The 21,927-nt window shown below is 44.2% G+C and overlaps 1 protein-coding gene across 3 annotated transcripts in view; it reads left to right on the forward strand.

Moving 5' to 3' along the window:
* Window positions 1-21,927, forward strand: part of TBC1D5 (TBC1 domain family member 5) — a 1,888,005-nt gene that overhangs the window by 664,370 nt on the left and 1,201,708 nt on the right. For all 3 annotated transcript variants that reach the window (XM_086942181.1, XM_086942182.1, XM_086942183.1), the window contains one exon: window positions 12,650-12,758. In XM_086942181.1, coding sequence (XP_086798307.1) covers window positions 12,659-12,758 — 100 coding nt within the window. In that variant the 5' untranslated portion in view covers window positions 12,650-12,658. The remainder of the gene's footprint in view (window positions 1-12,649; window positions 12,759-21,927) is intronic.

The following is a 21,927-nucleotide window of genomic DNA, read 5'->3' on the forward strand; positions in this document are numbered from 1 at the left end:
GGATATGAATGCATAGAGAAGACTTCTGCCCAGTGTGGGTAATCACCCAGGGGTTCTTCTGATAGGTTGTTTCCACCTCTGCTCCTGGAGGAATAAGGCCAGTGCACGCTCAGTACTTGGTAGCCTTAATGACCTACCCTCACTCACTCCTTGCAGCCTATCTACCTTCCCCTGCACCCTTTCCTTCAATTCTTTATGCAGCATGGTAGCAGCCCCTGCTTCTCAGAAGTCCAGCCCAGTGGTGGCTTGCAGCGGGTGCTCGCATAGGTTCCTCAAGGTTATTTCAGCCCAGCCCATTAACCAGAGCCGATCACTGATTTACATCCCAAGACTAACTAACCCATTGCTCCTCCCATGAGCCAAAGACTGCTTCCAATGTCTCAAGCCTAGCAGCCGCAAGAAGTCTGATCTGCCTGGCCTCCAACGGGGTACCGGTGTCACTAACCCCAAAAGGGCAGCCACATTCAACTCTGGCTTTCCCAAGGGTGAGTTTGAACCCCTCTTGGTTTAATGAGACAAGGCGCTATTGGATGTGACTTACCACTGCGCCCACTTGTCCGCATACTCACAGGGGCCCGTGCTTGTATGCCGCTTTATAGACCTCATACTAATATGACCGCCCTAATCTAATCCTAGTAACCTTTTCCTTGATTCAGACCAGGGCTTTCCAAACTTGTTACAACCACAATCCAATTTTTAGAACAACTAACTTTGGCATCCCAACCTAGCTTTGGTGGACATGAGGCGGGGCAGTTTTTTAATTGAATAGTAGGCATGCTTTCAAAACGCTGTCAATTGCCAAATGTGGGTAGTGGATGTAAAAAGCTTGATAACAACTGTAAACATTGAGTTATAGTGCACCGTCGGTTAAGGACAGCACATTTTCCATTTGAATGGTCACTAACATTCCAAAGATATATAGTGATACTGCTAAAACTATACAGCACAGACATAAAAATATGTGGAAATATGTGGAAATCTGGTTTCCGTGAATATTTATCATTAGCGTATCGCCATGTAAAATGTCTTGATTTGATCTTATTAAAATCTTTGTTTCCATCACACTTCAGATTTACAAAAAAAAGATTTTCAGTTATAGCCCGTTTCACTTTCTGAAGACAAAGACTTTAACGACCAACCAAAAATCAACTCATGGCCCACAATTTGGGAAACCTGCTCTAGCTACCGGGCTTCATTTCTCTCATGATCTTAAAAAAATATTTTTCAATGTGCCTACTCTAAAAATAAAATAAAAAATGAAACGTTTCAGCAATGCATCCCATTTTCCTTAAAGAAAAATAGGCTCTGTTTGGAAAAAAATAGCTGTTTTTGAAAACAATCACAGACCTGAAGATCTGCTGACCCCAGCAGGACCACCATCCCTGTGATGACAGCGGATTTTAGTGGGTCATAAATTGAGACCTGCCTTATTAATATTCATGAGATAGGTCTGTTTGCGATCCACTAAGAATCGCTATTTGGAAATCGGAGCCAGATTTCACTTTAGTAATAGTGATTACCAAATAATAATTCGCAAAAAATCCCTACAGCTAATGTTTCTACATCAAGCCCATCATTCTTTAAATAAAGCTAATTGCAGGTTGAGGCCACTTCCCTGCCTCGGAATACTTTGAATAAATGTATGTCTCTTGTACAATGTCCCGTCTTTGTTTGTCCTCTCGTCAAACTTTTTTAATGAATGAAGCATATTCATCTGCCCCATCACCCTTCCTCGCCTCGTAGTCCTCTCCTGCCTCCGTGAATGCTTTGCACCTTTCTGCCTTCCTGATTCAGTTTCTGCCTTTGAAGGCACAACTTTCTTTCGGCAATGAATTCATCTTCACCTATGCATACAAATGTGCTTCAAACACCCTTCCCACTGCGTCAGCCCAATGGGGGGTACCTTGCCAGATCAGAAAGGCACAAGAGGTGTTGTTTTCCAGGAAGAGAATTGATCTGCACACCAGGTTCACTGATTTTCTGCACAGTTAGGCCCCCCTGTGAAGCCTTAGACTGTGCGACTCACGCTACCAATGAGAGTCAAGTACTTACTTGGCCTAGTTGCTCAGGACCCATAGTAGGTCAGGCTCTGGACATCAGCAGTGAAAGGCCTCAACCCCTAAGGTTGTGCCCAGTAGCTCCTACTTAGCCTTCTGAATGGAGGGCTCACAAAAGAAAAGATTTTAAAAAAAGTTTTAAGGCAAAAAGGACCTAGAAAAAGTTGAACACTATGCAATGACTGTTTAAGATGCGCCAGGACCTAGGGGCAATCTCCGCCTGACTGAGACGGAGCTAAGGTTGGCTTCATTAAGCCAGATGTCCTGATCAAAGCCTTTATCTTCAGACTTGGGCCCAGATTTACATACTGGTGGGAGGCCAGTGTTTCCGCAATAGCAACAAAGTAAATTACTCTGTCGTCCTGACAGGGATGCCACCCACCAGATTTAGAAATGACTACCAAATAGGCTGTAATTTCTAAAGCAAGGCTTTTTGCAGTTCGGTGCACGGCTCTGTCAACATGACCTTGCACCAAACTGTTTTCTTTTTTTAAAGTAAGAAAGATAATGACCCTCTAGCCATCCAAGTTATCATCCCTGACATAGGGGCATTGTTTTGTTTTTTACAACCCCTCACAACTACAGTGTAGTAATCCACTTCAAATTGAGTTGAAGTATCCTTTATGTAGTACATGTCAAGTACAGCAACCATCAGCAAACCCAGCAATTACTGGTTTAAATTGGAACCTTTCCAATGATGCCATTCTACTGCATCATGACTGTATCATCTTAATTCTAAACATTACCACATATCTTCCCCCCTATGGAATCTAAAAGAAAGAAAATAAAGAAATATTAGAAACTATAACACATTTTCCTTTACAATGTAAAATGCATATAAAGAGATGAAACTTACAACATACTTTACAAATGAGATACTTTACACAAACTACCAAAACTCCATTTCTTTCCATCATCTAGTTCAACCACAGAACTCTTGACAGAAACAACTTTATGTGGCTGAGAAAACTTACTTTCACCCTTCCTTACAAAACCAAACTTCCTCACAACAACCCAATCACCTTCTTCAAAAACTAAATCCTTAACACATCTCCTACTATCAAATTCCATCTTATTGCGCCACTGACAATCAATAACTCTCAACCTCATCCTTTCTCTATCAACCCAAACCTGATTCTTCTCCTTCAACCACATTGGGGACTCCTTAGTACCTGGTTCCCTTCCCTTCAAAGCCACAAAAGGAGAAACTCCAGTAACTGAATGTGATGTAATCCTGTGACCCCACATCATTCTTCACAATTCATCTTTCCATGATAAACCATTAGCCAAAGAAAGCTGAATAGAATCCATTATCATTCTGTTAACCCTTTCTACAAGAACATTTGCCTGCGGACGGAATAAAGCCACTCTCTCATGACTAATCCCCAAATTTAAAAGAAAACTACTCATCTCTGAAGAAACCAACTGAACACCATTGTCAGTTATGAGAGTTTTAGGTACCCCCTCCTCCAAGAAAACTTCCCTCAAAAATGCGATCACATTTACAGTGCAAACCTGCCCCACTGATTTGCAAGTAAACCACTTGCTATGATAATCAACCAACACAAGTAAGAACCGATTATTGCTTCCCAATTTCTCAATTGGACCTAAAATATCCAAGGCTAATTTTTCCCAAGGTCTCATGGGTAAATCCACACATCTCAAAGGAGGTTCCCTTGTAACTTTCACTTTATCACTACTGCTACAAGCATGACAATCACATACAAGATCTTCTACATTCTTATCCATCTCTGGCCACCAATAAAATTCTCTTAATCTACGCTTTCTCAGACTTCTACCTAGGTGCCCCTCGTGTACAATTCTCAATAATTTTGGCCTCAACAAATTTGGTGGAACAATTCTATTTCTTCTTAAAATGTTGGCACCTTGCAAACTAAGTTCATCCTTAACAGATACATATATTGTTTATGTACAATCTCTTCACCAGATCCATCCCAAGAATTCATAATCAACTCTTTCACTTTCTTGTATTCCAGATCCATCTCCATAGCCTCTCTCCACTCTTCTTGACTAACAGCAAATTCACTGTCAATACTCACAACAAAGTCTTCTAAAATTTCCACATGAGCATCATCTTCTACTGGCATCCTAGTGAGACAATCTGCAATAACATTTCTATTCCCTCGAACATATTCCACCACAAAATTATAGTCCAAAACCGATAGTAACCACCTCGATATACGGGGAGTCACACTTCCCTCTAAACCTCGTCCTCCTTTAAAAATATGAACTAAAGGTTTATGGTCCGTCTTTACCACAAATGGCAACCCCCACAGATAATACTTGAAATGTGTTATTCCCCAACAACAGGCCAGTCCTTCCTTTTCTATAGTAGAATACGATTTCTCGGCTCCTTGTAACCTACGTGAAGCAAACCCAATGACAGTTTCACTACTATCTGACACTTGTATCAGCACTGCCCCCAATCCAACATTGCTAGCATCCGTAACCAAAATTGACTTTTTCTTAAAATCAAAATGTCCTAAAGACTGCACCTTCAAGAGACTTTCTTTCACTTTAACAAACACGACCTGGCATTCAATATTCCATTCAAATACCACACATTTTTTTAAAAGAGCTCTCATAGGTTCCACTAAGTCAGCAAACTTAGGCACAAATTTAGAACAATACTCAGCAAGGCCTAAAAACGATTTTAACTGTTCCTTATTAATGGGAGATGGCGCATCCTTCACAGCTTTCACTATACTACTCTTCGGTTTTATACCCTCTGCAGATATCTGATGACCTAAATAGTTGACCTGGCTTAATCTCAATTGACACTTCTCTTTTTTTATTGTTAAACCATGCTCTGAAACTCGACGCAACACTTCATTCATCAACTGATCATGTTCCTCAAATGACCTCCCCACAATCATAATGTCGTCTTGAAAACACAACACTCTGTCCATCCCCTTAAAAATATTTTGCATAACACGTTGAAACACAGCTGAGGCTGAAGCTAACCCAAACGGCATCCTACGATACCGAAATGCACCCAAAGGTGTCACGAATGATGTCAATGGACGTGATTCGGGATGTAAATCCACTTGATGATAAGCCGAGGACAAATCAAGGACACTAAAAACACAACTTCCACCCATCTTACCCAGCATTTCTCCAATATTTGGTAAAGGTTGTCTATCCACCCAAATATTTCGATTTAAATCTCTCAAATCAATACATAAACTAATTTTGTTCCCTTCCTTTGGTGCGACGACAATCAGAGATAACCATTCCGATGATTCAATCGGCTCTATAACCTTTGCCTCCAACAACTTAACTAGTTCTTTGCTAAGTGGTTCCCTCATCATATGTGGTATTGACCTAACCTTATGAACAATTGGTTTAGCATTTTTTTTCAAAATTATATGATGCGAAAATCCTTTCAACATACCCAACTTATCAGAAAAAACATGGGAATGCTTTTCCATTAACATTTTCCCCCATTCATTGTCCATCTCCCCGCCAGAAGACACATTTTCCACATCTTGTTCAATAATCATTACAGGTTCTACAGCATTTGGATTGAGTACAGTATTCAAATCTTTCTGATGACGCCATCCAAGTAAATTAGATCCTTCCTTAGTAATGTAAACCCTTCCATAGACTCCATTCTTTTTGAAAACAATATCCATCCATTGCATTCCTAGAATGTTAATCTTTGATCCACCATATCCACCAGCTCTCATATCCGCTGGTAATAGATCTTTTATATCTCCATGTAACTTTTCTTGAAAAGTCTCTTTTGAAAGTAAAGTAAAAAGGTTACCAGAGTCCGCCAAAAGACTTACAGTTCCTTTTCCCAAAGTAATATCACAATGAGGTTTCTCTAATTTTGTTGTACTTTCTCTTCTTAAATTGGTGTGCCCCTCATCAATTTTTGAAACAATTTCCATTGGACCGACATATAGCCACATTTCCGGTGGCTCTTACGCCATCAGAGAAGTTTGGGTACAGCAGTAATAGAGTAATAACTGCGTAGCCTAACCTATGATCTGTTGGCATTTAAATAGTGTGGCACTGTTTTGGCGGGGAGGTAATTCAGTCGCCTTGTAGTGAAGTTTCCTCTCTGCCAACATCTAAATAGTGCCTTACGTTTCCAATTACTGGGAATGCTTTTCCTAGTCAGTTCTGCAGCCTGTAGCGCCTCAGGGCAGGCTTCTGGTCCCAGATTTCTCTCCAGCCAGGTCTCCTGAATGATCTAGTCCTCTTTAGTCAGCTGGGCCCTCTTGGAGGCAGGAGTCCTTCTGCCTTTTAATGTACCTGAAGCAGGTAACCAGGAGGCTAACTGCTTGGCTCTTGGAGAGCACCCCCAGTCCCCAGGTGGCAGCAGGATTCTGGAGTCCTTGTCCTCGGACTGGTCTTCCAACTGGAGCCAGAGGCCAGGATTCTTCTTCCGCCTGAGCCTCCACCTTCAGATGAAGTCTTTCTAGGTCCAGAAATGATCTGTAAAGATGATTGTTGATTTACTAGGTTTATCCTGTGCACTAGCCAGTGGTTTGAAAAATGTTACCATCTACTCCTAACAGTTTTCTTGTCGTCTTTCACATCCTTTTGCAGCACATCCTCTTTAAGGTACTGTAAAATAACCCAAGAGCCCCTGTTTCAAGATGGCGGGACCCAGGTGACCCCAGTCAGGCCTGCCTTCAGCTTCTTGGTCACTACCCAACCTGACCGGGTAAAAACTGTTTTTCTTTCCTACTGTGCTGTAGCCTAACTGCCTAGGAGGGTCCTGGGGATGAAGACCTCTTTTAGCACCTCCTCTTCTTGCTTGGAGATGCCAATCTGCTGTTCGCCCAACTGTTCCTGTCCTCTCCCAGGTGCTAAGCAGTTAACACCCGCTGGCCTTTCCTTGGCCCAGAGGCAACCCGGGTTCCAGCTCTGGGAGCGCGATGGGCGTCGGGACTGTTTTTCGTCTTTCTGCAAATGAGGTTGGGCTTTCTAGAAGGAAGGTCCTGGAAATGGTTAGGAGAAGCCCTCTGTGGAGTGTCTGGCATGGAGTTCCTCATCTCTTTACACTCCGTTCTCAGTTTAAGTAATGTGTCTGTTCATTGGTAACCCTTTCAGATAAACAATTAGTAGGAAAGACTGGTGACCCATTTCATTTACTTACATCCTGAGGAACTGTGCTTTTTATTTAAAAACAACTGAGAAGTGAAGTTGTCCGTTTCCATGAACATTATTCAACATTCAAAACAATCTTGAGGACAGAGGAATTGTTTCATATGAAATGAAATACCAGTATTTATAAAGCCACAGTTACCTCTGAAGTGGTGTCCCGGCACTGGGGGCCCTTGGAAAGATTAAGCAAGCTATTGCCCAAAGTCACATGTTGCTGGGCTAACCTGCCACTTGCACCAGGGATCGAACCGTGAACCCTGTAGTCCGGAGTCAGGCACCCTGGTCACTGCTTACCACAAAAAGAGCCGCTCCTAGTATGATGACCCAAGTGCTAAGGTGTAAAATGGTTAGTTTGTGAGTGCAGGCATCTCACAAACAGTGAAGGACTGGTCTCACACACCACCGGGTGTCGTGCTTCATCATTGACCAGTCCTCGCCCTCTAAAAACTTGGTTTTATAGAGGGTGGGCATTTACCTGGAAACAGGGATGCACCTCTAAAGCTAAGTGGCGGCCCTTACAAAAAGTGAGGTTAAAAAGCCATTACAGATGCCATACTTATTTTAATATAACTGGCAACTGTATGGTGGTTAAAATAAATGGTCTGTGTGTTGGGGATTCTATTGTCCCCCCACCGGGTTATAGATGGTCAACATGTTTCTGCCTGGTGGCCCCTAGGGGTCCGTGGCATTCATCAGGACCTATGCTGAAAAAAGGGCTCCGCCCTTACCATGCTACGCTGGTGAGGGTTCCACTGGGTGGGCTGAACACTTTCACACTCCACCGTGTGTGAGGTTAAAGTTAACGCCCTAACTGATGGGACCTACTAGCCCCATAGGAGAGTAAGGAGGAGAGACCCCTTTGGTCCAGCTTGTGATTAGGGAGTGCTCCCACCTCTGTGCCTATAACCGATCTCCTCAAGGAGATCAGTTATAGGTCTCTCCTCCTTACTCGAGTAAGGAGGAGAGACCCCTTTGGTCCAGCTTGTGATTAGGGAGTGCTCCCACCTCTGTGCCTATAACCGATCTCCTCAAGGAGATCAGTTATAGGTCTCTCCTCCTTACTCGCCTATGGGGCTAGTAGGTCCCATCAGTCAGGGCGTTAACTTTAACCGCACACACGGTGGAGTGTGAAAGTGTTCAGCCCACCCAGTGGAACCCTCACCAGCGTAGCATGGTAAGGGCGGAGCCCTTTTTTCAGCATGGGTCCTGATGAATGCCACGGACCCCTAGGGCCCACTAGGCAGAAACATGTTGACCATCTATAACACGGTGGGGGGACAATAGAATCCCCAACACACAGACCATTTATTTTAACCACCATACAGTTGCCAGTTATATTAAAATGAGTATGGCATCTGTAATGGCTTTTTAACCTCACTTTTTGTAAGGGCCGCCACTTAGCTTTAGAGGTGCATCCCTGTTTCCAGGTAAATGCCCTCCCTCTATAAAACCAAGTTTTTTAGAGGGCGAGGACTGGTCAATGATGAAGCATGACACCCGGTGGTGTGTGAGACCAGTCCTTCACTGTTTGTGAGATGCCTGCGCTCACAAACTAACCATTTTACACCTTAGCACTTAGGTCATCCTACTAGGAGCGGCTCTTTTTGTGGTAAACAGTATATGTTGGAGGCTGCCTACTCCTAGCACCCTGTGCCTCTAGTCCCCTCCCCCCCCCCCCCCGAACCCTCTCCCCCTGACTCACCCCCCTCCCCCCCGACTCACCCCCCTCAGGTCTTCCCTGAGGTTCTGTGGTTAAACACCATGGCCACTGCATCACACCTTTTCCAACAGAGTGAATATATTTAAGCAGACTTATCATGTTTCAATAAATCATAACATGCATATATGGGAGTTTAATATTTGGACATCTGTATTCAATACCTAACCTATATAATTCAAAAGGGAGTTGCCTAAAAGAAAAAACGCTAATCATTCGAACACTGTTTATGGATGATGCAATTGGGAAAGCATGTCTCCTATTTGCCACCCCTTACCCCCCCCCCCCCACACACCACCACCGTCCTGTAACCTAGCAAGAGTTAGAGGTGGGCAAAACCAGGAAATAAATATGGGTGCTATGCAGGTGGCCAGGTGAGGCGCAAAGTCAAACCACGGGCCAAGCCATCCAAATAGTTCTGAGCATGGGTATTCTCAGGCGTGAGTCCCTTGCTCACTTTGCCACTGGATTCAAGCAAACCGGGCTGAAGATGGCTGGAATGCCAGAAACCGGTCCTCTGAAGCTTGTTTCCGGTCCAGGGAAGACATGGCTTGGCAGTTCGTTTTGGACTGTTCCCATGAGGCACATGGTCAGACTGATTTGCATATAGCCATGTCTGAACTGCGGTGGCAGAGTGGGTTAAAGAACGGTGATGGATTAAACCCAGATCTTTTGACTGGGTGTGAGTGTTTGATTGATTCAGATGCTCCGTCCATCACCACCCCCTTTTGTACCGCTTTTGGCCGCCATAAGTGTGGCAGGGTATTCTCAGACGTGAGTCCCTTGCTCACTTTGCCACTGGATTCAAGAAAGCCGGGCTGAAGACGGCTGGAATGCCAGAAACCGGTCCTCGGAAGCTTGTTTCCGGTCCAGGGAAGACATGGCTTGGCAGTTCGGGCTGGACTGTTCCCATGAGGCACAGGGTCCGACTGATTTGCATATAGCCATGTCTGAACTGGGGTGGCAAAGTGGGCTAAAGAACGGTGATGGATTAAACCCAGATCTTTTGACTGGGTGTGAGTGTTTGATTGATTGAGATGCTCCGTCCATCACCACCCCCTTTTGTACCGTGATCCTCCTATATGGCAGCACCTTCGGGCCTCGGGGGACCCCTTGAGATACCATTAGATTCTCACCAGCGGGTTTCCTTCTGCGCCTTATACCCCTTTCTGCCTCTCCAGAATGCACTGTTAACGTCACCATTGATTCCAGCTCTAGATCAACAACAGTCTTCACCTCGTGCATTGATCCCTATTGTAACCCCAATGCCAGCCTCGGCCCTTGCAGGTAATAGCATTGGGGCCTGTTTGGGATGGATTCGACAGACCATGAGGACAATTAAATAAATAGATCATTTTCCCTAGTCGCTGTCTGCAGAAATCCCCCCCACCTCTCTTACCTGCACAGGCGGCGGCTGCCCAATGCCGTTGGTGCTGACTCCAGTTCCAGAAAATCCTACTGGTAGCTCTCAAACCCTGGCACCTGTGCATAGATTATTCATTATGACTTTTAACTATTAAGACAGTTTTTCTTGTTGCCATTGCTTCTGCCAGTCGTATCAGTAATTTGCCAGGCCCGGTCTGTCAGGCTCCCATTAAGCTCTTTCAGAACCAGAGCTGCTTTTCTCTGAACGTGATCATTCAGTTCCATCTGGGTCAATCCATTAAACTGCTATCTTTCTTTCCTCCACCTCATCCTTCCAAGGAGGAGAGGTTACATAGGCTGGACCCTAAAAGCACAGTGAGTGTTTATCCCGCACAGATGACTTCCTTGAGGATGACCACCTTTTCACATGTCATGTAACCAACAGGAAAGAAAAAAAGCAGTGCAGAAAAGGACATTATATCGATGGATGGTTTTAGGCATGAAAATATGCTATGCCATTGCCCATAAAGGTCTACCGGAGGGAATTGGGGCTCATTCGACGAGAGCCAAATCCTCCATATCAGCCTTGCTTTGGGAATTTCCTGTAGGTGAAGTCTGCAGTGTGGCCACATAATAATCACTATGCATCTAAGCTAATCACTATTGCCTGGATTCGGGGGATGGGCATTTCGCTCTATCTGTGCTTCAGGTCTTTATTTATTTATGAAATTTGTTAAGCGCAGGCAAATACCCAAAGGCGTCTCGGCGCTGATCCACCAAGGCCCTCCATACCGTAGGTTCTGCTTCAGAATTTATTCAAGAGGCCTGGAATCTGCAGGTAGAAGTACCCATCAGAATAAAAAGCTACTTCCCTTCAGGCATGATGTTTCTTGTGGATACTCTGGCTACCTGCAGATTCCTTGCCAATCCCTCTCACCCCCCCTTAGATAGTTGGTCATGGGACAAAAATAATAAGAATCCAATTTTCTGATGTAGGAGTATATATCTTATCCAATGACAATCTCATCTTGCTTCCTCACTGGTGCAGAAAAAAAGAATGAGAAACTGACATCAGAGTGATGATGGGGGCGGTTTATGGAGTAGCGATGTCTCTTCTGGTATGGCAAGGAGCCGGTGCCCCCTGCTAGCAGGGGAGAGCTATGGAGAAAAGTGTTCCAGACCAGTCTGGGTCCTGGGGGTTTACTCAAGAGGAGAGGAGTGTGCCGGTAGATGAAGTATCCACCAGAAATATGGCAGCCAAAGGTCAATTCCTGTTTTTTCTGATCTGTACCCCACGATCAGAACTCATCATCTTTGTTTTGCGAGTCGAGAGTCCATAAGAAGAGTCTTTGAATCTGATTTGTGAGAGGGAGCGGAATGGTAAAGGCTGAAAAGGTTCTTTTCGTAAATGTATATTGTAGCCACTGCTCCCTGTGGGCTGCTGTCGCTCTGATGATCATTGCACACTTTCACAATGCATTTGGCCAAAAACTAGGTTTGTCTGGATGAACTTTGACGCTCTGGCGTCATCTTTCTGGTTGCTTTGCTGTTTTGAACAAGTTTATTCGTTTTGTTAACATAGGGCAGGGCTGGAGGTTTTTTAAGGATCTGCATAAGGAAGCAGCAGCTCTGCTTTAATCGACTTTTTCGACTGTTGCATTGAGCAGATCTGTGTCCTACAGTCTCTGAAGAGGACTTTTTTGTATGTCATTGACATTGTAAAGTTCGTTTTGCTTCACCAGGAGAAGCCCCATCTTCTTAGATCATGGGACACCCCAAGTTCCTAGACCTGGACATGCCCCATCTTTTCAGACCAGGATAAGTCCATCCTGTTCGACCTGGAGGATCCCTCGAGCGCGTGCCAGTTTGTTCCTCCAACCCTTTGTTGCCATTTGGGTTCAAAGCTCCGGGTACCTTCAGCCTGAGGATCATCCTCTGAAGCGTGGACATTTAAGCGGTCTCGCGAGTCATGCGCAGGTTTTCAGTGGGTGTTGAGCAGCACTGATGATGACGATGAGGCTGAAGCTGCAGAGCGCTGGTGCGGACACCACAGCTACCAAGGGTCACTTGATGTGAAGTTAACATCACTCGAGGTGCCTTTTGGAGGCCATGCGGTGTGTGCACAGACTTCACCCTTTATTGTGCTTAACCGCATCTGGATCCTTCTAAGGCAGCTTGGGAGTGATGGTGCTGTTGAGGACATACAAAGGGAGCAGCAACCATTGGGTCTTTGAATGTTTAGGTACGGTATACCCAAATGTCTTTATGAAAGTACTGTTTGACATTGCTCGCGTTATTTGGTATATGTGGTGTCATTTGACCTAGAAATATCTTTTTATGCTAACCTCTTGTATTCTCTTCCATGCAGTTTGCTGCCATGTACCATTCTGTGTCTGAAACCAGCCATCCGCTGCAGTCTGAAGAGCAGGAAGTTGGCATTGACCCCCTCCAGAGCTACCTGGGAAAGGAAGAGACGGGTAAGCTCCGCGTTCCCTGGTCGGTGGTCTTCCAATACTTCACCTTTGTCGGGGTCTGAAGAGAGCCCCCCCTTTCAGCAATTGCTTCTTTCTCGTCCCAGTACTGGGTGGGAGCAACTTTTGGATGGCTGCACCGAGTATATGTATGGCAGCCCCCCTGGCACAAATGTCCACTTTCAGATGCATAGAAACCTTGACATATCCCTGTCATTTAACTGACCGTAGGTCTTGCTGTTTGCAAAATGGACCTCGGAACAGCCCACCTGTGACATCTCCGCATTATCAGACGCATGAAAGCCCCTTCCAGCCCTCCAAAATACTGCTTTGCTTTTTGTAGGACAAGATCTCCCGCCGAGCATGGCCGTTTATTTTTTAATACATTTACTGCATCAGCCTTATCTCCATTAGCACGACCTAAGCTGAAGTCAAGTCAGGGAGAATAATTTTACTCAGTGTGTATATCCGTGCCGAGAGACAAAAAAGGGGGATAGGGATGTTCAGGAGTGGGGGGGGGGGGTCTTCGATCGTGGATAGATCTTCATGGTATCGAGACTACGCACATTTCGGTGAACCGAGCTCTTTCATCAGGAAAGCCACAAATGTGAATTACCTAAAAACAAGTAAAGAAAACACTCAGCCTTTAACATAATAAATAACCAATGGATGGAGAAACGAGGAACTTTCCTGATGAAGGCGCATGGGTCGCCGAAACGTGTGTAGACAAAATACCACAAAGATCTATCCATGGTCGAAACCACCCTCTCTTCCCGCTACCCTCTCCTTTTTTGTCTCTCAGCACGGATATGCACATTTGGGAAATTATTCTTCCTGACTTGGCGCCCAAATGAATGAAATACTTACCTCTGTTAAACATGTTGTCATTCATTTTGATGCAGTTGTAACTTTATCCTTCAATGCTTTCATAATTGCACCTATTGTATTTAAAGTTTCATATAATATCAGTTGATCTGCTGACATCATCTTTGACATGTTGCCTTTACCCCTAATGATAGACAATTGGATTATGAAGTATGCTGTTTTAATCTTTTATACAATGTCTGTGTAATTACATATCATAGTTTTTAAATATTTTTTAAGAATGAAAATATTTTATGAGTCATGTCTAGTCGCGCATACAGCCTTTTTTGAGCATCATTTAGCAATTATTAGATATATTGTTAAATAGCACGATAGTTTCCTAGGGATTTGTTTTGTACAATTGACTTCAGAAGCAAAGTCACAACCTTCAGCGTTTCTGGAGCAGCTCCTGCGCTCTTCCTGTAGTGGTGATGGTACTTTCTGCACTCCTCCTGTAGTGGCGATGGTAGTTCTTGCACCCTTCCTGTAGTGGTGATAGTATTCCCAGCACTCCTCCTGTAGTGGTGATAGTAGTTCCTGTACTCTTGTAGTGGTGATAGTAGTTCCTCCGCTCCTAATATAGTGGTGATAGTAGTTCCTGCACTCCTCCTGTAGTGGTGATCGTAGTTCTTGCCTCCTCCTGTAGTGGTGATAGTAGTTCCTGCACTCCTCCTGTAGTGGTGATCGTAGTTCTTGCCTCCTCCTGTAGTGGTGATAGTAGTTCCTGCACTCCTCCTGTAGTGGTGATCGTAGTTCTTGCCTACTCCTGTAGTGGTGATAGTAGTGCTTGTGCTCTTCCCATAGTGGTGATAGTAGTTCCTACACTCCTCCTATAGTGTAAATGTAAATGTATTGCGATTTATATAGCGCACGTATCACCCGAAGGCATCAAGGCGCTTGCCTTGGGAACCCGTCCTGGTATTCCCCTGTGAGATAACCCCAGCAGGGTATCCACAAGGTGAAAGCCAGGCATCCCGCCGCGAGGGGCCATAGTGGAGATCAAGCAAGCTATTGCCCAGAGTCGCAGAGTGTAAACCCGTGAGTCGAGTAGGCACCGGAACGAGAATTATCGAGTCCGTGGAATTTTTGAGCCCAAGACCCGCCGAGGCGGGGAATTGAACCCTGGTCCAGGACCGATCTCAGCTTCCGGGTCTGCTGCCTCTAACCCCTGAGCCACACTTCTCCACTGTGTTGATAGTAGTTCCTACACTCCTCCTATAGTGGTGATAGTAGTTTCTACACTCCTCCTGTAGTGGTGATAGTAGTTCTTGCACCTCCTATAGTAGTTCTTGCTCATGCAAAGTGACCATGAATGTTTGGCCGTCCAGAGACGGCCGAGCAAACATTCATGCGCACTTAAGAGAGTGCCACCACTGTTCCGGTGCCACGCAGCTCCTCCCCGCCCCTAACCAGGTGATCCACAGATGGAAAAATAAAATAAAGTTAATTATTATCATTTTATCTTGCGCTTTGTCAACTGCGCGCAGACCAGTGGGGCGACAGTTCTCCGCATCAGCGTTGGAGCCTCTCCTGAAGGCCTTGCCCATGCCAGGTTTCATTGATGTCCGCAAGGGTTAAATTAACATAGGTTAATTCAATCAGTGGTTGTTCTTAAAATGTGGTATTGATCTGTCCACCTGGACCTACTTGTACACCCCTGGATTAGAACAGCAATGTCTTCCACAAACTCTTATCACGCTTCCCCGCGATACAGCTCACATCATATCCTCGCCAGGAGATCTCTGGCTGAAAGTCCCAGCCACTGTGCTGTTCACCCATTCCATAAAAGTGTACCTTTGATGCACAATCAACCTATTGAGTTCTGCTGAACACTTCTTTCTTCATGATTGCTGTTATTTCACTATGATTGTAGATTGCTGTTATTTCACTATGGTTGCTGTTATTTCACCATGGTTGTCGTTATTTCACCATGGTTGCTGTTATTTCACCATGATTGCAGATGGTTGCTGTTATTTCACCATGATTGCTGTTATTTCACCATGATTGCTGTTATTTCACCATGATTGCTGTTATTTCACCATGATTGCTGTTATTTCACCATGATTGCTGTTATTTCACCATAATTGCTGTTATTTCACCATGATTGCAGATTATTTAACCAGGATTGCTGTTACTTCACCATGGCTGCTGTTATTTCACCATGACTGCAGATGGTTGCTGTTATTTCACTATCATTGTAGATGGTTGCTGTTATTTCACCATGATTGCCGATAATTGTTGTTATTTCACCATGATTGCAGATGGTTGCTGTTATTTCACCATGATTGCAGATTATTTAACCATGGTTGCTGTTATTTTCCCATGATTGCAGACGGTTGCTGGCATGGTTTCGGTTATTTCACCATGATTGCAGCTGGTTGCTGTTATTTCACCATGATTGCAGATGGTTTCTGTTATTTTAACATGTTTGCAGATGGTTTGTTATTTTAACATGTTTGCAGATGGTTGCTGTTATTTCACCATGATTGCAGATGGTTGCTATTATTTCACCATGATTGCAGATGGTTGCTATTATTTCACCATGATTGCAGTTGGTTGCTATTATTTCACCATGATTGTAGATGGTTACTGTTATTTCACCATGGTTGCAGATTATTTAACCATGATTGCTGTTATTTCACTATGGTTGCTGTTACTTCACCTTGGTTGCTGTTATTTCACCATGATTGTAGACGGTTGCTGTTATTTCACCATGGTTGCTGTTATTTCACCATGATTGCAGCGGGTTGCTGTTATTTCACCATGATGGCAGACGGTTGCTGTTATTTCACCATGATTGTAGATGGTTGCTATTATTTCACTATCATTGTAGATGGTTGCTATTATTTCACCATGATTGCAGATTGTTGCTGGTATTTCACCATGATTGCAGATTGTTGCTGTTATTTCACCATGATTGCCGATGGTTGTTGTTATTTCACCATGATTGCAGATGGTTGCTATTATTTCACCATGATTGCAGATTATTTAACCATGGTTGCTATTATTTTCCCATGATTGCAGACGGTTGCTGTTATTTCACCATGATTGCTGTTATTTCACCATGATTGCAGCTGGTTGCTGTTATTTCACCATGATTGCAGATGGTTTCTGTTGTTTTAACATGTTTGCAGATGGTTGCTGTTATTTCACCATGTTTTGGTTGCTGTTATTTCACCATGATTGCAGATGGTTGCTAATATTTCACCATGATTGCAGTTGGTTGCTATTATTTCACCATGATTGCAGTTGCTTGCTATTATTTCACCATGATTGTAGATGGTGACTTTTATTTCACCATGATTGCAGATGGTTGCTGTTATTTCACCATGATTGCAGATGGTTGCTGTTATTTCACCATGATTGCAGATGGTTTCTGTTGTTTTAACATGTTTGCAGATGGTTGCTGTTATTTCACCATGTTTTGGTTGCTGTTATTTCACCATGATTGCAGATGGTTGCTAATATTTCACCATGATTGCAGTTGGTTGCTATTATTTCACCATGATTGCAGTTGCTTGCTATTATTTCACCATGATTGTAGATGGTGACTTTTATTTCACCATGATTGCAGATGGTTGCTGTTATTTCACCATCATTGCAGATGGTTGCTGTTATTTCACCATGATTGTAGATGGTTGCTGTTATTTCACCATCATTGCAGATTATTTCCACATGATTGCTGTTATTTTACCATCATTGCAGATGGTTGCTGTTATTTTACCATCATTGCAGATGGTTGCTGTTATTTCACCATGATTGGCAATCGCTGGGTCTAGTTGGTCATGTCCGCACATATCTGTTCCGTAACATGAGAAAGCGCTCCGGTGCGTCGCTTTTATTGGTCCGGTTGGTGGTATATCTACAACTATGTAAATTAGTACTAATGTTCCACTTCGGAGGTAGACGGGTGAGTGAATGAGTCCAGGTCTGTAAGGTGTTGTGTGAGGTCTAGATGGCTCTGTAGGTGTGTCGGTTGTCTTTGCCCGTATGCCTATGGCCCAATCTGCTATCCTGCATGATGTAGTCCTGTTTTTGTCTCCTGGGTACCACCTGTGTTCAGTGTTGTGGCTAGATCTGTTGTCTTTTAGTGTCTTGGTTCAGTTGGTGTCATCGCTGTTACAGGAGCAGATCAAGTTATCCAAGAACCTTAGTTCCCATATACTCTTTGCTCACACTTTTGAGGACTTTTGTGCCTCTAACACCGCCACAAGTTCCATCTATTCCATGCATGTGAACCTTCGGCCATTCCTTAGATCTCGACAACCCAGGTCACCTCCGATCACTGCTCGCGGACTGTGGGCAATTATTACACAGCATGTTCTAATCTACGAATCTGTCTCTCAGGTTGTTTCAATTTTGAAAGTCTTCACGTGTATCTGAAGTCATGTCATAGTAAACACCTTCTTTGTCTTATGTTGTTCCTGTTCTGAAAGTCTTCAGGTTCTTCGCAGGGCATGCAATAATGAATTAAGTCTTCTTGTCTATCGCAGGGCATGTAATAATGAAAGAAGTAGTCTAGTTTATCACAGGGCATGTAATAATGATTGAAATCTTCTTGTTTATTGCAGGGCATGTAATAATCAATTAAGTCTTCTCGTTTATCACAGGGCATGCAATAATGAATTAAGTCTTCTCGTTTATCGCAGGGCATGTAATAATGAATGAAGTCTTCTCGTTTATCGCAGGGCATGTAATTATGAATGACGGCTTCTCGTTTATCGCAGGGCATGTAATAATCAATGAAGTCTTCTCGTTTATCGCAGGGCATGTAATAATGAATTAGGTTTTCTCGTTTATCCCAGGGCATGTAATGTTGAATAAAGTCTAAGCATTTTTTTCACAGGGGACGTACTATTGAATGAAGTCTTCACATTTATCGCATGGCATGTAATATTGACTTAAGTCTAAGTGTTTATCGCAGGGCATGTCCTCCTGCCACCTCCCCCTACGACGGTCCTCCTGTCCAGCTTGCCCATAGTCCGCAACCCTCTGCTGCCTTATGTTTTGTGCCTCCTCTGCTTGTTTTTCTGCCTCTTCTCTGCTTGCTCCTGCCCTCTATTTTCAGGGTCGTAGCTTGGTCAGTAAGACTGGGGGAGGGGGTGAGCTTCAGATTTTCCAACAGTCACACTGATCTATAATGTTAAAATACATTATACAACGAGCAGGGTGCATAAGAGAGGCTTAATGAGCAGCGGACAGGGAGAGGAATGCGGATTGGTATGAGTACTAAGTGAGGGAAAGGCAATATTTTGGAAAATGATCAACACATTTTAGGACTTTGAAAATAGAGATGAGAGAGTGTGTGTTTTGTCAGTGTTTGAATGCAAAAATCCCAGGTGAAATTAGACAGTCCGGTCACAATACCCCACTAAAAGCATCGGATCCCAACTATTCATCCGAAAATACATTTATTGATCGGGTGTGAGACCCCAAACACCCCGCACGGAAGATACGCCCTGTCCAGATACGCCTTGGGGTGACGGTGCTGCACTTTACAAATGCTGATGGATTGATGTAATAATGTTATAAAGAATAAAAGGCTTTGAGTTTATCGCAGGGCATGCAATAAAGGATAAAGCCTACACGTTTATCGCAGGGTGTGTAATAATGGATAAAGTCAATGCGTTATTCGCATTGAATGTAATGATAAAGACTACACGCTTATCGCTGTGCATTTAATGTTGAATGAAGTCAATGCATTTATTGCGTTTATTGCAGGACAGTAATAATGAATAAGGTCTTTGCGTTTATAGCATGGCGTGTAATAATGAATAAAGTCTTCGTGTTTATTTAAGGGCATGTAAAAATGAAAAAAGTCTATATGTTTTCTTAGGGCACGTAATATTGAATGCAGTCTAAGTGTTTATCCCAGGGCATGCACTAATGAAAAAAGTCTAAGCGTTTATCGCAGGGCATATAATAAGGAATACATTCTAAGCGTTTATCAGGGACATTTAATATTGAATATAGTGGTTGCGTTTATCGCAGGACACGCAATCTATATCTATACTAATGTAATAAAGAGAGAGCCCAAACCTTTGAGGCAGGTAATCTCAGGAACCACAGCACCAATCACAACACCCAATACAGCGTTGGAAAGGCCAGTTGGAGCAGAACGACATAGGCTATGCAGACACCCACCATATACATTTAAAAGGTAAAAGAACCGTGCCAGCAAAGTAGTGCCTTGTGGAGGTGTCTGCGTTGTGCTGTGGGCGTGTGCTGGGGGCGTGACAAACGCTGGGGGCATGTGGTACGTTCCGCCCTTCATGCCATGTCTCATATCGTGTGCTGTGGGCGTGTGCTGGAGGCGTGGGCGTGTGCGGGGCGCGGGATTACGGGAAAAAAAGCGAGCGTTGTGCCCAATATTTAATTGTTTTTTCTTCCCAGGTTCTGTAGATTCCAGCTCCGGGTGTGCTTGCCCCGCGCTCCCAGTGACGTGCACCTGCTTTTCTGTTTGGAGGTCAGGCATGGCGCTATTCCCAAGGGCCGTAAGGAGCGCAAACAGGGGCCATTGTGCAGGAAATGTAATCCCGCCTTAACTTCCGGTGACGCCTGAAGCGCACACTGGAGATTTTCAACTTCTGTTGCACACAGGCCTCGCGCCACGCACAATCGGACACAAGGCCCGCCTCCACGGAAATAGCAAGAAAGGGACTATCCCTGCCCCGGGAATATGTGATGATATTCCGCAAACCAACATCCTGCATACCATCACTCTGCAATTTTTATAACGCGGGTCTATTACTCTGCAAAGACATCATTTCTAAAACGTTTACAACGTATATGACTTTATCACGCATGCCATTATAACGCAAATGTATCTGTGGTAAAGTCATATACATTGTAAAAGTACATTATTAAAACATCAAATATATGTTTGTATATATGTGTGTATATATATATATATATATATATATATATCTATACTACTATTATAAAGAGAGCGCACAAACTTTTGAGCCAGGTAAACTCGAAAAGTACACCATCAATCAAAACACCCAAGACATCATTGAAAACCTCAGGGCAAGCAGAAGGACGTAGGCTATTAAAAATAAAAAATATACGTTGTTTAAAAAATTTCGAAATAAAAATAAAGTAGTCTCTTGCAAGTAGCGCCGGACGCGACGTCTGCGTGATGACATCATTTGCGTTTGTGCTCCCTGGCAACACTTCCGGAAATGGCGCAGAAGATCTCGACCTGCTGGGAGGACTGCCGCGGCCCTGCTTGCTGCTGGGCGAAGTGGCGGCCTGTGCGGGCGGGGCGCCTGAAGAGTGGCGGCCTGTGCGGGCGGGGTGCCTCGAGAGTGGCGGCCTGTGCGGGCGGGGCGCCTGAAGAGTGGCGGCCTGTGTGGGCGGGGTGCCTGGAGCGAGACCGGCGGCTGAGGTAAGGATCAGGCGGGAGGGGGGGGCCGAGACAGGAGGGGCCGGGACCGGCTGGGGCGGGGCGGGGCCGGGGGCAGAAGTGCACGCAAGCCTCAAATGCTGCCCCCAGCCCCTTTCTGCCCCAGGCAACGCTGGGGCGGGCTGCTAATATATATATATATATATATATATATATATATATATATATATATATATATATATATATGTATATAATTAAAACATTTATTCTTTTAAATTGCATTATTTATATTATTTTTATTTATTTTATTTTGTTTCCCTTTACACCCTAAAAACTAATCCCACCCTGCTCCCTTTAAATACCCCTGCACCCCATAATCATAACCCACACTTACTCCTTAAAATACCCCAACACCCTTAAACACTAACCCATCTTAACCCTATAAATATACCCTGTACCCCAAAACCCAAACCTATCCCTAAAAATACCCCTGTACCCCAAAACCCAAACCTAGCCCTGAACCCTATAAATACCCCTGTACCTCAAACCCCAAACCTACCCCTGAACCCTAAAAATACCCCTGTACCCCAAAACACAAACCTAGCCCTGAACCCTAAAAATACCCCTGTACCCCAAAACCCAAACCTACCCCTGAACCCTTAAAATACCCCTATACCCCAAAACCCAAACCTACCCCAAAACCCAAACCTACCCCTGAACCCTAAAAATACCCCTGTACCCCAAAACCCAAACCTACCCCTGAACCCTAAAATACCCATGTACCCCAAAACCCAAACCTAGCCCTGAACCCTAAAAATAACCCTGTACCCCAAAACCCAAACCTACTCCTGAACCCTAAAATATCCCTGTACCCCAAAACCCAAACCTAGCCCTGAACCCTAAAAATACCCCTGTAACCCAAAACCCAAACCTAGCCCTGAACCCTTAAAATACCCCTGTACC

Source organism: Lissotriton vulgaris, chromosome 10 (assembly GCF_964263255.1).
Source record: "Lissotriton vulgaris chromosome 10, aLisVul1.2, whole genome shotgun sequence".
Classification (NCBI taxonomy): Eukaryota; Metazoa; Chordata; class Amphibia; order Caudata; family Salamandridae; genus Lissotriton; species Lissotriton vulgaris.